The sequence below is a fragment of the Penicillium diatomitis genome, assembly GCF_028827545.1.
Source record: "Penicillium diatomitis strain IBT 30728 chromosome Unknown utg000009l_segment0_segment0, whole genome shotgun sequence".
Taxonomy (NCBI): domain Eukaryota; kingdom Fungi; phylum Ascomycota; class Eurotiomycetes; order Eurotiales; family Aspergillaceae; genus Penicillium; species Penicillium diatomitis.
This window is the reverse complement of record NW_026623181.1, coordinates 165,572-181,366: the sequence shown is the minus strand read 5'-3', so window position 1 is coordinate 181,366 and position 15,795 is coordinate 165,572. Positions and strand designations below refer to the sequence as shown.

Genomic DNA, 15,795 nt, shown 5'->3' with positions numbered 1-15,795 from the left:
TCGGTTTTCAAAGGATCATATTCATGATCCAAATCTCACAGAGCTTGTATGTGATCAAGCTTCCCCCTTTCGCTTCAATTGAGATACTTCAAGCATTCTGCATCGGAAATTTGCTGTCTCATGACTGCAATTGATGGATCATGAATCTCGCTACGCGTTCCCGAGTTAACAGTTTGGGCGGAATAACCTTGCGTCCAATTTCATGCGGCCACATGCGGCCATGGACGTTCATTTCTAGGAGTAGTTCTTGATCCTACCTAAATATCAATCGTTGCTTTCTGTTTGGACGCGCTACTCGAGGATCCTGGGCTTGCGATATACGCAGAGTAGAGACCTCCTTTCATGCGTACGTACGGGCCATGTATGTTGTCTCTGCAAATGTATCAAACGCTGTTGTAGGCTCGCTGATCATCCAGTTGGGGATGTCCTTGCGGTCGGAGTAGATTCAACAATCGGGAAGAGTATATCAGCGTAGGTATAAAACAGGACGCGAGGCTTCAACCCTGAGCCAAAGACGGCTACGCACTCTTGAGCATCAATTATGTGTGCATTTCGGAATCGCAATAGCATAGCTCTCGAATCCCGGAATTCTCCCGTCTTAAGCATTGCAATTGAATCTCCACAGGCTAAATGTCCCGTCTCTAGGCGTCTGTTTATTGCATCGGCTTCCGCTGAAACTGTGCGTGAATGATCCCACTCAGGCCGCGTATCTCACTTTTGACCGACGATTGCCAAACCATCACATCAGATTGACATTGACTACAGGGAGACAGTGCTTCCAGTAGGTCCAAGTACTACTAAGGTACTACTAGGTTAGCTGAATCGATTAGTCGTCGACGAGACCCGCTTGAGTGAGGGGCGGGATGACATATTGGGTCACCACATGGAGCGGACTAAACATCTTTCTCCGACATCCCCGCCGCTTCCTCCTTCTTTACTACGATCCCAACCACTCTCTCAGTCATCATGGCGGTAGTGAATATCTCATCGGCCGGCCAGTTCAACTCCCTTCTGAGCTCATCTCGCTTTGTGGTCGCAGACTGTAAGTGGAATCTCTCACCATCTATCACCGTTGTCTCGGATTCGAGGTGTTCCGCCGCCCCGCCTTTGACTGCGGAAGACGTGTTTCACCTTGAAAGCTCAGATGAGAGGAGCGTGCGAGGCAAATGGACGAGACTTGCTGACTCGATGAAATTGTTTTGCTTCTGAATCATAGTCTACGCCGACTGGTGTGGACCTTGCAAGGCTATCGCCCCTGTCTACGAGAAGCTGGCCTCGCAGCTGTCCCGCCCGAACCATATCACATTCACCAAGATCAACGGTGACCAGCAGATGGAAATTGCCCAGGCATACAGTGTCGTAGCGTACGTGTGAAATGAGGCCCTGGCTGAATACCGAGTGGGCGGTGATTTCTGGCCGAGGGGATCCATGAGTGCAGCATGACTGACGGTTTTTCACTTTTCTCATTTGCAGGTACCCAACTTTCATCGTTTTCGAGAATGGCCGCAGCATCAAGACGGTCACCGGCCCCGACCCCCAGAAACTGACCGAGGTCGTCCGGAAGCTTGCGACAGAAGCAAGCAAGTCCGATGGTGATGCTGGCGAGAGCAGCGGCGCTATCTGGCTGGGCGCCGAGGTGGCATCGCGGTACGCGGACGTGACGGATCAAGTTGAGGTGAAGGGACTGGACCTCCTCAATCGCGACACACAGCTCGGCGGACCACGAGCCCTCTTTGAAACCTTCAAACCCTCTGCTCTTACTGGAAAGGGAAAGAGCAAGTCCGAAGCTGGCAGCAGCAGCAGCAGTGGTGCCGACTGGATCGAAAGCGACACAGATGAGCAGCTCATGCTCTACATTCCATTCCAGTCAAAGCTAAAGATCCATTCGCTCCACATCACGTCCCTCCCTCCCACGGGCGAGGCTGACGAGGACGAGGACGAGGATGAGCGACCCATGCGACCACGCACCCTGAAACTCTACACCAACACATCGCACATCCTCGGATTCGAGCAGGCGGAGGACACGACCCCCGAACAGACGATCGAGATCCAGCCGGAACAGTGGGACTCCAAGACAGGGACTGCGACGGTTGATCTACGCTTCGTCAAGTTCCAGAATGTCACCTCTCTGGTCATCTTCTTCGTCGACGGCGATGGCGAAAGCGAGAAACTTCGTGTCGATCGCGTTCGCATCATTGGCGAGGCCAGGGAGAAAACATCCCTGGGTAAGCTGGAGAAGATTGGTGATGAGCCTGGCGAGTAGAGCAAAGGAAATGTTTGATGAAGGGGTTTAGTCTGTGTTGGGCACGGCGCAAGATTGGTTTTCTTGACGATCTTCAAGCAATTCGTCCAAATAAGATAGACAAGAGCGTGAACGCATGTTCGACACCAATCATTGCGAATGAAATGAAATCCTGGGATATGTGGTATGGTTCAAGTAGTATCTCGCGACGAATCTGAAGTGGAATGTTCGTGACGTCGAAGCTCAAGTACCAGCATCGTCTTACATGAATCACACAAACTACGCAAGATATATCGGTAGTAGATATGCAAGGGTAAATAAGTTCTTCCATTTTCAACTGGCATCATGGTGATCTATGAGAGATCATAAAGAACGCAATACTACGGAGATATAAAAAAAAAGAATGTCCGATCCCAAACCAAAAGGTCTCATCCTTGAAAAATCAGAAAGACCTATAAAGTAAGAACCGGTGTGCAATTCCGTTCGTCTGTGGCGCAACCGACACCTGGTAACATCACTGAAGGCCCCTTTGACGAGGGCCGTGGACGTCCAGGCAACACGGGTAGGTATTTAATTTGAAGCTGCGCCGCCGCACGAAGAAGAAAAGAAAAAAGAGAGGGAAAACGAGCAGGCCAAGGTCGGTATTTATTGTATTCGGTGGATGCCCGTTTCGGAGAATCACTTGCTCCGGCCGGGGGTCGATCTGAAATTTTTTTTTCCTTCTCGGTTGTCTACAGCGAAGGTGGATAATGGATGTGTTGAGGCCTGATAATTCAGGTGTACACGAGAGCGTAGTAGTAAGTGAGGTGTGTGGGCTTGACTGTCTCCCGTCCAGCTCTCGCGTATTACATAATCAATTGGCAGCTGCGATCTTTTTTTTTGCTTAGCCCGCCAGAGACGCGTTTCTTCCTTTTCTTTTTCTTTCCTCATATAAAAAAATTATTCGGCTGATGATGAGGATAATGGAAATATATGATAGGAAGAGACTGACTCCCACTGGGAGCGTGATCTTACTGTAACCATCCCTGAAGCCTGTTTTTTTTTGGATCTGTTTTCTTTGGCTTGGGTGCGAAGATGCTGTTCGGCCAAAGTCAGGCAGGCTGGGTCGGGCTGGTCTGGTGATAGCGTCGGATTCGGATCTTCAATGACGATTGATCAGCTGACCTGAAGCGAAGCAGCAGTCCTGACGATTAATTAGACATCAATGAACATCTTGAACTCAGACTTTGAAAACATTTTTATCGACATCGTCGTTGCTGTTCCGTTTCGTTACGATTGCGACGATTAGACCTTGCAATCTAGGCGGAGATGTTGCATCGCACAGCTGGCTCGAAACTCGATCAGTTACTTCAAGCTCGCAATCATGAGAGATATACGGGTCATACCACAGCCCGTGACAATGCTCGCTACCGGAAGACGTTTCATCTATCGTGTCAGGCGTGCGGCGACTGTTGAATTCAAGGACCGGGGATTTCGGATCAAGACAGTGCGTTCCTCAGCGACGACTCGCGATCCGTCGAGTACTATCACAGCTCGTGATGAAGATTGAAGACTCTTATATCAGGAGGAATCACGCACATCTTTGATCGAGACTTAGCCTTACTCTGACAGAAACAGATTGTCGGTATTGCAGACTTTCTCACACAGGGCACGCATTGCCCCAAAGTTGCTCCCGCTCTTCGGGTCGGAAGGGCAGAAAGCCTGAGATATCTCACTATACACCTTCTCGCGAATTGCATTGCCCATAATGGACGAGACAGAACCTGAACCTGAATCACTCCTCGACATGTTATGCCTGTTCAAGAAGTGCATCTGCATCGCCCTTGACGGCTGATTGTGTCAGCGGCGGGAACCCAAAGACTGGCGTCTCAGCGTCAATTTGTCAAGGGACTCGAAACTAGACCGGCATATTTGAAATGACCGTATATGTTGGACGATATCAAACACTTGTGTCACGTTGAAATCTCGTGGTTTTCCGAGCAAGCTCGACAGGGCACCGGTTTTGCTCGCATCACTGGCTGTCTTTGTTTGATATGGTATCTTCTTTGAGACTTGCATCGACTGAGTGAAGGTGCCGATTTCATGACACCTCGCTTGAAGCCAGCGGTCTTGCCGTTTTCTCGAGGCCGTTCACAGCTCAAATATCGTCATCCTTGAAAAGTCGCGGATCTTCTCGGTGTCACTCTGAAGATTCTTGTGGTGCGAAGGCTGGGCTCGATATCGAACGGCTTTACAGTGAATGTGAGTTACGAAGCCTCATTTCCCGTGACATATCCCTCTCCCGAATGGCTTCTTGCCTTTCCAAGTCATGATAGCCCCTTGGCGAAAAGATGAAGCTGAAGCAGCCAAGTGTGCTGGCGAAATTGGACAGTTCCGGGACAAGCATGTGTGGTAGACACTTTCAATACGTCCTCTGAATCGGGATTGTCTCGATCATTGCATCATCCTTGTCAGTCCTGATTTATGGTGAGAACAACATCAAGCTTGAAATAGGCGCCTCGCTTGACTGTCTTTCCGAGGCTCAGTGGCCATCACGTATAGAATCTGAGTATCTGAGCATCACTAGGCGCACGGCCAGGCAGGTCAACCTTCGAGGGGATGGAAGGAAACATGGACACCCCTCTTGTCCATAAAACCCGCATGCTCATAGCTCACGGAGCCTTTGCGAAATCTTCAAAAAGAGTCCGTCTTCGCACTGCGGCGTGCGTAACCTACCTTTGCGCCTCGGAGAAAGATGGCCGCTGCACGAGCAACTCAGAGAATCATACTGCCCCTTCTTTGCTGAGAAGCCAAAGCGAGTCGCTGCTCTCACAAATGCTCGATATCTCTGCGGATAGTGTGACGCCCACATCGCCTTCGAACGAGAGATTTCTGCAGAAGTTGTGTTTGGCCACCAACTTCCGTCTCTCCATTCTTTCTCGGCTCAGCCTGGCAGTACCCTGCTAGGACAGAGCATGCTGTTTAGCCAGATCATTGGAACCTAAGCTCACAATGCCGAGACATGACTATATCAGCCTAACTTTGACATGATGTATGCGTTTCTTTTACATATCAGGGCTGTGTGTACCTCGTCGATCTGTCTATCCTGCTGGGAGGAACTTTACTCTGCACGAGGAATCAGTTCTCGCCATGCTGAACAGAGACCCTTATGTCGCAGCTTATCATCGTGCCCTAGCTCTATCCTACCTCATATCTCAAATGAGATACGGTAAATCTGGATCTCAAGGCCATCATACCGTTCAGTTCTGTACATATCCAGAAAGTAGAAATAGATCTCTTGGCCTCTGGGCTGACATAAGAAACAATCTGAGGGCATCAGAACAGAAACTGTAGTAAACCAAACTGCGTACCTAGGTAGGTAGCATGCGGGAGCCAGTCAGGTTGTAGATATACTATTTCAACATACATGGGCTTGATCATCAATTGTCTTGATATTCAGAATGTCTCCTCATAGTCATTCTACCCAGGTTTGACAATGGAAACGAACCTGATGTTCCTCTTCCAATGGAATCTACGAGGTGTTTCAACCCGGTGTACACGATGTCAGCGTTGAAGTTGGAAGCAATTGTTTCAAGTTGCCCTGGACAAGTCTCTCCAGGCAGGATCTCAGATTTCCGAGTCATGGATGAGATATGTTTCAGACTGGAGCTATTCCGAGCGTGGTCTACGGGCACCTTATAGATTCCTTACGTCATTTCATTCCATTTGTTCCAGGCTATCACATCTCATGAATCAGGGACTACTATCGAGAGTATCTAGCTCCGAGCAGATGTCCGGCACGCGCGGGCTGCAGCCATGAATTGGAAGCGCGAGGTTGACGCCTCAAAGTTGTCCGTTAGGCTTATTGAATGGAACTGGCGTACCTTACTGAGGTAGGTCGGCAGCCCTCCATGCTTTGACGGCGCACATCCTCCAGCTATCTCAAATGTAGATCCGACAGCTGCAGTGATCTTGGAAAGCTCAACCGGAATGAAAATGTTCGGGTACGCTTGCATCTTTTTCTCGTATAGAGTCCTGCTTCCGTAGGCATCCATAGATAGACCCCGTGTGGATACATCAATGATGTTCGAGATTGTCATTTGGAAGAACTCTTCGAACACGACGTCCAATGCATCAAGCATGCCATGACACCATTCACTCTACATCTCTGGATGCACATCGTATGGAGACATCAACGACCACGTCTGCCGAGGCTTAGCGCCTGCAAAGTCCCGTCCCAGCGCGAGTCACTTGCCCAAAGAAGACAGTTACCTATTTGTGCCTCGCTTCGATCGCCAGCCACCATGGGACTGGGACATGCCGACATGGGCACCTGAGAACCGGTCCCCGAATCGTCATCACTGCAACCACCACCAGAACCCAGACCGTACCTCGCCAAACCATGACGCTTGTACCATTTCTCTTAGCAAAGAGAAATCGTATAAGCATCTGGAAAGCCAAGCCTTCTCCGTCACATATCCGCCTCATCCACAGTTCCACGGTGCATTTGCCAAGTGCAGTGCGCAAAAGGACGAGAGAGATAGAAAAAACGAAAAGATGAGGTCCATCGGCCTTGACCCGCTCATAGCCACCTCACTAGGCAACCCTTGGTAGCCACTACATGACAGTCCTGAGCGCACGCGGTCAATTCCTCACAAGCGACCGAACACGTGGAGGCACGTGCTGCGCGAGCGTCTCGACCGACGTTACAATCTACAACTCTCGTCAAATGTCAGACGTCAAATGATTGATCTTCCCTGGCTGAACCTTCCGAGAGTAACTCTGATTGAAAGAAGCAATTCCCGAATGAAAATTTCAGCAATGCGCCCGAAGCGACGGCGTTTTTTTCTTCGGGAAGGTGATTCGATTGCATGAACCTTGTCTCTCTTCAGAAGTTCAGCCGGATTCAAACCCAGGTGGGCTTTCCACTCGCCTTTCGGTAGACGGTCGATGGCGACGCTAGATATGTACTGGTTCGCTTCGGGGCTTGTCTGAACGTGCCCAGGGAGTTGGCTATCGATCAATTGGGAGGATCCAATCCCTTTCAGGTGAGGAAAGGGAATAAAAAATAACAACATCCGAGTGCGCTTCTATTCGACATCGCAGGCCAGGCGCAATTGCGCATAGCACAGATCCTGGATACCCAAAGTGACGTGGTCGTATTCTTATGGAAAACACAAGCGGATAGGGCAAGACCGGACAGATCTCAAGCTATGAATGCGACGAAAGTCAAGTGAGACGCCCATCGGATCTAAACGAGTTCTAACATTCGGATAGAAAGTTTCCTTATTGGACGCCATTGCCATCATGGTTTACAGTAGAACAATATTCAACGGGTCAGTTGGCTGAGTCGACAACACCGACCGTCGTCTCTGCCATTCTAGATGATCCTAGATGGAGCAGATGGCAATGGACATGTGTGTGGCCTTGGTGGACCTGAGCTTCCCATATCGCACGGCACCTCAATAGATGACCATCCGGATCCGGAAGCTACCCATGATGTATCCGCAGTTCCGCACATCTTCCACCATTTTATCCACCCACTTACGAAAAGATCACTTTATCGCGAAATCTCGTCACAGGATGCATAGCTCGATCGGGTATCGGATATAGGCCGCCTCCCCAGCTTATTGTTCTGTGGCTGAGGAAAGGGACCCAGCATGATGAATAGGTTGCCCCAGAAGAGTACCGTCTGATATTTTTGGCGAGGAGCCACTTCCTTGGAAGTTGTCGCAGCCTGAGCTTGGCGAAAACGACCAGAAGCAGAGACGAAGCGATTGTCGATCCGTGATGGCAGAATATTCGATGAACCACTATGTTTGATAGGGTTCAACCACGGTACAAGGTGTTATTTTGCAGCACATCGGACGGGTTCCTGCGTCGTGAGTGATTATTTTCGGTCCAATGCCTGTTTCATGTGGTTGAGCGAGTCATGTTGGTCAGATCGAGTCCGAAGGTGAGACTCGGGAAAAATTGCTGGTCACACCATGCAGAAATTATATAGGTCGCGATGATCTCGTGACATCGCTCGCACTGTGCGTAGAGAAGGCGATCTTGACAGAAAGCCTTGCGTGTGTAAGATAAAGAAAGGACTACTGGGTCTTCGGCAATAGCATATGAAGCGACGCCTTCCAGGAGTCCATTTACGATGTGTAATGGCAATCACACTCGGATCGAGCCATGAACCGTGCAGCCCGAGTTCTCGACTGGGTCCCTGTCCCACGGAAACGCATGCGTGTAGCTTTCCCGACTCGATGCCGTCTAGCGTTTCCGATTGTGAGGCCGAGTATATATTGGATCTCACTATCGAGTGATGGGGATCTCCACCTCCCTCGTTCTCGTCGCGTACTGTGGCCATTCACAGTGTGCTCGCGCTCACCATTCCAGGTTTTTGTTTTGTTTTGGGTTGCCCTGCTTTGCTTCTTCCTGGCAGTGTGACACTGTGAAACACGATCGCAGTCGAAAAAATGAGAAGAATATGAAGGTTCACACAATCAATACTGGTTGCGATGTGGCGAATGGTTTGCAAGCCCGCTGGAGTTTAACCTGTTAGGACCGGAAGATGAGGATCGCAGGATGGGGGCAAACGAGATCGATAGGGTTTCGGGAGGGCACCAGATCTGTTGAATTCTCCGCGGGCCCATAAAACCCGGACCCAAGGTGGTGCGAGGCTGTGAGACACCAAAAAATATCCTCTCCCGTTCTCCCGAGCAGGCTTTGCGGCTAGCTTGGGGATAGAGAGAGGTGGCCCATGGCTGGAATCGGGCCACATTGTGAGACGAGCGTCGCGTACTCGATCGGAAAGAGGAGTGCACAGCACGTTCGAATGGAAACGAACGGTACAGATGTGGGCAACAACACTCCCGGATACGTTTTCCCACCGAGCAGGACCCAAAGATAGCCCACTACCATCCCATCATTGGCCGAAAGCTTGATGATTGACAATCTGAAACTCGAGGGACCCGTTCGAATCTCTGATCTGCCTTTGCGACCCCCCCCCCCCCTCCGGGGCCGATGCGATCAATTCTCAGCGTTGCCAGGAGCACCTTTGATTTTCTTCCAGAGTCCGATTTTTGCGAAGGGTGGTTCGTGCATCGACAAAAGAAAAAGCGGGTTCCCGACCCGAACTCGTGCGATCAGGTTTGCTGTTTGTCTCCATTCCCTCACGACTCGCTTGCACACCTGAAATTTGTGAAGCAATGATCCGAGTCTGGCCGAGTGGCCAAGGCTGCGAGCTTAAGGATTTGACGGGATCCAAAGGCAGTGGACGAAGATCGTACCGACACACGTCACAGAGAAACATAAACAAAACTGGTGAAATGGCCACAACGCATTTCCAAAATAGTGCAAAAGTACAATATGTGCCTGTAGATCCTATCATTCCTCTCAGTCGATCGACTCTTGGCAAGACCCAAAGTATGGCGTCTGATTGGGACTTTGAGATAAAGAGTAGGTGCACCATGGTTGGCTCGCGTTTCGCTGTCGGCCTGCTGTTCTTCCTCGATTCCGAGGATCACACAGCTTGTGGCCACAATACTTCCCAGTTTCCGCATTTCCCGCATTCTGGAGGCAATCAACATAGAGAATGGCTAATGAGCATAACGAACTATTGGATTGAGACTGCCATGCGATCGTGACGATCTGCGATCACCATACCAAGATTTCAGGCATTAGTTAGAGTTTTCTGACTCTGTTATGTCCTCGATCACGGAGTTCGTCCGCTCGTAGAAAGGGAAGCAGAGGGTGAACGCCCGGGTTTGAGGATTCAATGTGGAGGCAGCCATTTTCGCACTATGTCTGTCTGGGAGCCTCTCAGTTACAACAATGCTTCTGGGTCACCGCGCAGTGGGAGGGAGGAGTCCGGGGAGGTCCACAGAGGACCAACAGATAAGCACGCGCAGATGCGAAGCGACGGCGGGACAAGAAAGTTTCTCGTGTACCACGGTGCAGCAGACGCCAATTTCCCAATCTGTCTGCGTCTCACGCTCAAAAACATGGTAGACGGAGAACACCCAAACTGCTTTGCCGCGGTTCATCTCTGTCGCCCTCTTGCGCATTTGGGATAAACTCAACATGACGCTGTGCGGGGGAACAGCCATAGTATCCAGGTAAGTTTTCCGCAACAACCTAGAGTGCAATAGCCTCTCGTCGAGAACCTTCCATGGTAGTATTGACTTTCAGGGCATTGCTTGACCGAGGAGTCAATGTGAATCCACCCCGACACGAGTTGTACCGAGGAGATATGCACCTTCATTGAAGATCATTGCAAATAGTTTGCACTGTCACGGCGAATGTCCGATGCTTCACCAGCCTTGTGACCCGCGCATACTGTCGAGGTTTGATAGACGGAAGATCCTGCCTGAAGAGATAAAGGCTTGGTCATGGCATCTCGATTATCTGGGCAGCGGAGAGTTGTACTCCCACATGCGGACATGATGGTTCCTCTTTCATGTCCACAAGTTTTCGACTTCCCAGGACCTTCGGGAAGAAAGCCACCATGAGGCGGTCCAAGTGCCAATGGGAAGGGGACCTTGTTGACCACGGTCCTCTCACACCCTCTCCACGTTGCTCCTCCACGTTCTCCAGAAGGCCATGGCGCTCATTTGACATCAACTCAATGCGGTCGCGTCGAACTTTCCCTTCAGGTTGCATGCAGGATGTCACGTCACGTCAACGCAAACAGCCTCAGGAACGTCAGGCACTCCCGTGAGCGAAGTGCCGAGCCTCTCTCGACTAGATACTCAACGGGGCTTAGCGTCGGGTGCAATAGCCAGTCGCACTATTGGGCTGGACAAGCGAGACCGGACAGAGTTTGTGTGATCGATGCAATTGAATTTGGTTCCGGGACGCCTGGGACCACGCAGGCACACACAAAGGGAAGGAAAGTGGAACAGAAAAGCAATGAACTCGAGGAATTGCGGATTCAACTGCAGCGTCGAGAGGAGGAAGTGGACATTCACCCGCAGCGGCAGCCTATCAGTCCCAGTTGCAAGGACGGGGATCCCCAAATTGTCGATCTCCAAGGTTGGTCGCAAACACGCTCAACCGGACAGTAGGTTCGTGCTAGGCCCCGTCTGGGTCTTAGCGGCTCCGGTTAAAGTTTAAACAACCGCAGTCGCCACGATGTTCAACAATAATCCTCGCATCGAGAAAAATGCCATTCCGTGAACCCCCACTATCCGTCCATCACCCAAAGATTGAGATTTTCTGCGCCGAGTGAGGTAATGATGAGCTGCCACATCATTGGACATGGTTCAATTAATTTGGGTTCATTTCTGGCAGGCTCAAGGGGGTAGCTCAGCTTAGATCGCACTGACAGACACTCCGCAATCACGGAGACTTCTCTGAGTATGGTTGTAGAACTCTGGTAGAGCCCACTCAGATACGACCCTTGTCCACCCATGGAGAGGTCTTACCGTCGAAGGAGCACACAGCAGGTGGGTATTGATAGCATCTGCTGGGGGCGGGGAGGGGGAGCAAAACCCGATATATGTACATAGCATGATAGCAGTAGTACAGTAGTGTCGTCCTTGCAAGGGCGCTCCAGATATTCGACCGGAAATTTTTCACTTCCACTTGAGGAAACCGGGGACTGCCGAGGCAGCAAATGAAAATCGGGACAGTACGTGCGAGCCCAGCCCGTCCCGTGAATGTGCTTATCATCCGCGCCAGCTGGCCATCCAACACTCTCCCCGCATTTTGATGTCTCGCTTGGACCCAAAGGTCGCGCCTCATTTTTCAATTAGCGCGAGAATGAAGCTGCCCGGTGAGGGAAGCGACTCTTCCATTCACGCCACGGATGGGGTATCTTGACCATCAGACGTGGAGAATGCGAGCTACCGTCCGGAGGATTTGCTGCGTGCTCGATCCTTGCCGCAATGCACTAGAGAGCACTAGGGATGAAAAAGACACAGTTGATGTCTAGAGATTCTCTCTAGCCATCAGGACCTAACTGAAAAAGGCAAGATTTCTCCCGGGCAGCGTTCAACGCATGTGAGTGGCGTGACCGCTTGAGGGGATCTCTAGATTGACCACGTTCCGAGATAGAAAATGTTCCGACTGGGTTAGTTGCAATCGCACGAGTCCCTGGTGAGGTAGATCGGGGTTTGATGAGGGACTCTGGTGGCAATTTCACGATTCAAGTCGGAGACATGCACAAATTGATCAGTGGATGCAGAGTACCGAAAGGATCCAGATATGCTGCTGTGAACGGGGCCGAGAAACAGTAGTAGCGGCCATCGCACATTGTCCCAGATGGAATGGTGTGTTCAAGGTTTCGGCATGGAGGACAATAATTGTAGCACCTGAGGTCAACCGAGCACATGATCTAGCGCAGATCTCCTGAGAAGCCGCCAGACATGTGATTCACGGGTCACTTGGCATGAGGCATGAGACTCGGCGGCTTGGCTGTGAAATGATTCATGATCTTGTGTAGGTCCCCGGAGGCAACTGCAGTCCTGTGGTCAACACCATGGGTATATCATTTCTTGCGAAGAAGAGTAGTGGATGAGGTGCAGCGTAAACAACTTAGCTTCACCCACAATCCCACAATAGTAGTATTATAACTACATACTAGCTTAATAGCTACTGCTAGTAGCAAGTAGCAAGTAGCAACTGCACTTTCAGGGCCGTCGTGTCGGATCAGAATCGATCAGAATCGCCACTTGCACTTCCCGCGCTCTAGACACACCGCCCCCCAAGCGCATCACCATCAACCTTCCCAAAAGGCAGGACTCCATGGAGAAAAGACTTAGTGCCAGATTGTAAACCAAAAGGGGAAAGTTGCTTCTTACCATTTTCAATCCGACGTGGAGCCCAGCCAAGGCCCCGGGTAACGACTAGTGCGCAATTAGCGTATTCCGGCCTCAAAAACGTGCGTTCCGCCCACCACGCTAGCACTCATCTGGCTAGGAGAGGGTGTTTCAGATTCCAACTCAATATCGCCCGTCGCACGGAATGGGCCGACACAGGAGTGAAAGAGCGGTTGAGGTGGTTCCACGACCACTTTTCAAGGCTAACCCTTTTGGACGCGTAGTGCTCCACCGCATTAAATAGACTCTCGGTCTCATTCTTTAGCTCATGCCACTTTAGGAACACCAGGCCGAAAGTGGCGTGGGCTGGTGGAAGTCTCTCGCTGGCAAAGGTTGTCAAGCTATAGTAGTGCCGCACTACAACTATGACACTATCACACTTACAGCCCCACTGGCACTCTTAGTTGATCATTCCAAGCCGACGTGGTCTTGGACTCCCGGCGATCTGGCTCAAATGGTGTTGCTGGATGGGGATCATTTGCAGGTCATGCCTCTTCAGGCTCTGAGCATCGATAAGACCATCGGTCTCCTCTTGCCGTGTCCCGGCGACCTTGTGGGCTTCTTCTTCGTCTGGAGTCTTGCTCTCAGGCTTTGCCCAGACAGATCCAGGATGAACATATGGAATTTTTTTTCTTACAGAACTGTATTCGCCTGGTGAGCATCAATGTCGATCTTGAGGAGGGAAAGAGTACTTGGAAGCCGTTGAGAACTTGAGAGTGAGACTACTTCATGCATGGTCAGAGTCCAGAGCTGTCTTGCACTCTCAACGAGTGACACGTTCTTCACAGTTCACGCTGCAGAGTGCAGAGTGCCGTGCGCAAATGATGGCTAGTCGGCAAATGGCCAACAGGGAGTTGAAATGCGTCCGATCAATTGGTAAGTAATCCCGACCCATCAAAGTTCTGAAGCCCACCTTGATGAGCAACGATTGTCTGAGCTATATGAAATCGTTGGAGCTTGCTTAGTCCATACAGCGTGACGATTTGGATCTCACCGTGACCTCACTCGTCAATGTACCTTGAATCACTTAATCCAGATGCTCGGTTGTAGTCCATGCCTGCCGGCCCAGGACAACTAGCATCGATTTGGAAGCCCGAGTAGAAATCCCTCGTACTTTGACGGCTTTATAGTCGACTGGCATGTTCATTATAACGTAAGGTAGCTGCTTGTAAGTTGCTCAAGTTTAATATCCACCTGCAGTAGGATAGCAGAGCATCAAAGCAGCGCTCGGGGCTCATGGACTTATATTGCATATGAAATCAAGTTGCTACTGTAGATTATCTAAACTTGAAAAGTACGAGAATAGTAGTCCGAAGGCAAGTCAGCTGGCCTCTATCGTAACCGGAGTTGGTACCTTCCCAAAACTGCCATCTCAGATGAGCTTGTTACTTGATTTGCCATTTGCCAGAGGCTCTCTTTTCCCGCCGTTGAGGAGGCGTATGGCGCCGTGCGTTGGTGGCACTCCAAGAATATGAGAGGTCAAAGTTGTGACGTGGGTGCCACTGAAGATTTCCAGATACGGACTGCAGTCACAGAGCTCTGTATGAAATGTGACTGCTCAGCAAGGATATACTACACTGTGTAGAACAACGGTATTGGTGACTTGGTCTCGACTGCCATGACGTGCGAAGAGCGCATCTGGCCCACAAGACCCTGGCAGGTAGATCTTTATAGCTTCTGCACCAGACTTGCAACCAGATCCGTTTTTGAGAGTGGGAGATCAACGACCGAAAAAGACTTTGGATGTGTCGGGGACCGCAGGCAAATATGACGAGTCGAAGACGTTTACAACAGTCCAAAAAAAATCCTCCAGTCATAACTGCCGGCGCGAGGAAAAAAAAAAGAGAGAGAAGACAAGCGTACATTGAGAATAAGTTCACTGGCCAAAGCTGCATTGACAAAAGCCCTTGCATTAGTTCAATGTTTAACTCATCTCAACGGCCGGTAGCTTGATTTTTGAGATGTAATGCGAGAAGAGGCAAAGGTCGACACCTCGCATTCGCAGCCAGCGTTATCTGGCACCGGGATGAGACTCGGACTTGACATGTAGATGCACTACTGTAGTCTGTCACAGTGGTACTGTGTCTGTTGCTGTACAGTACTTTCATGGACCTGATTATTGTGAGTGTGCAGGACTGCAGGGTCTAGTCCATTCAGTCTCGGTCAATCCACGCCGTCTGTACTCTGTTGAGTCGTCGTATGGCAGATGACGAATGACTCGAGCGGTGGGCCAAAAAGTCGACAGGTCAATCACCGAACCAGCCCTGGCGGGTGCTGGTCGGGTCATGCATGGATCGACAAAACAGTTATGCGCATCCGTAGATGCCGAGATATGTGCGGTCTTATGCACTCGTCTGTGTTTTCATCTGACAGCTCCATTCTCCAGTGCTCCTGTCCACCTTTCCTCCGTGATTTGCCGGAACTTGACGACCTTGTCCACTTTTGATGGGGAATCCTGTCCATCGCCTAGTACTATAGTAGTGGTGTCCAGTTGTCCACGGTCCACCATCTGGGGGGGCCTTCCTTGACGGGGAGAGTTGTTTCAAATACGTGATGATCGCCTATTTGCCGTCCAGCGCTCTGGCGTCTGGGTCTCTGACAGACTGCTCGGGTCTTCAGCTTCCGACCAATGAAATAAATCACACCTGGGAAAACGATCCATAGGTGGCGATCATCTTGGCCAACGTGACAGCAGCACGGCAAAGAAAGAGAGAGAGAGAGAGAGAGAGAGAGAGAGAGAGAGAGAGAGAGAGAGAGGCCCGG

The 15,795-nt window shown here is 50.6% G+C and overlaps 1 protein-coding gene across 1 annotated transcript; it reads left to right on the top strand.

Annotated features, from left to right (window-relative positions):
• Positions 1 to 966: 966 nt before the first annotated feature.
• On the top strand, positions 967 to 2,263 carry N7539_006586 (thioredoxin-like protein 1; the record flags this gene model as incomplete). The annotated part of the gene is made up of 3 exons (XM_056936187.1): positions 967 to 1,042; positions 1,217 to 1,364; positions 1,474 to 2,263. The coding sequence occupies 3 exons, from the start codon at positions 967 to 969 to the stop codon at positions 2,261 to 2,263; spliced, it is 1,014 nt and encodes a 337-aa protein (XP_056788122.1).
• Between the last annotated feature and the right edge of the window lie 13,532 nt (positions 2,264 to 15,795).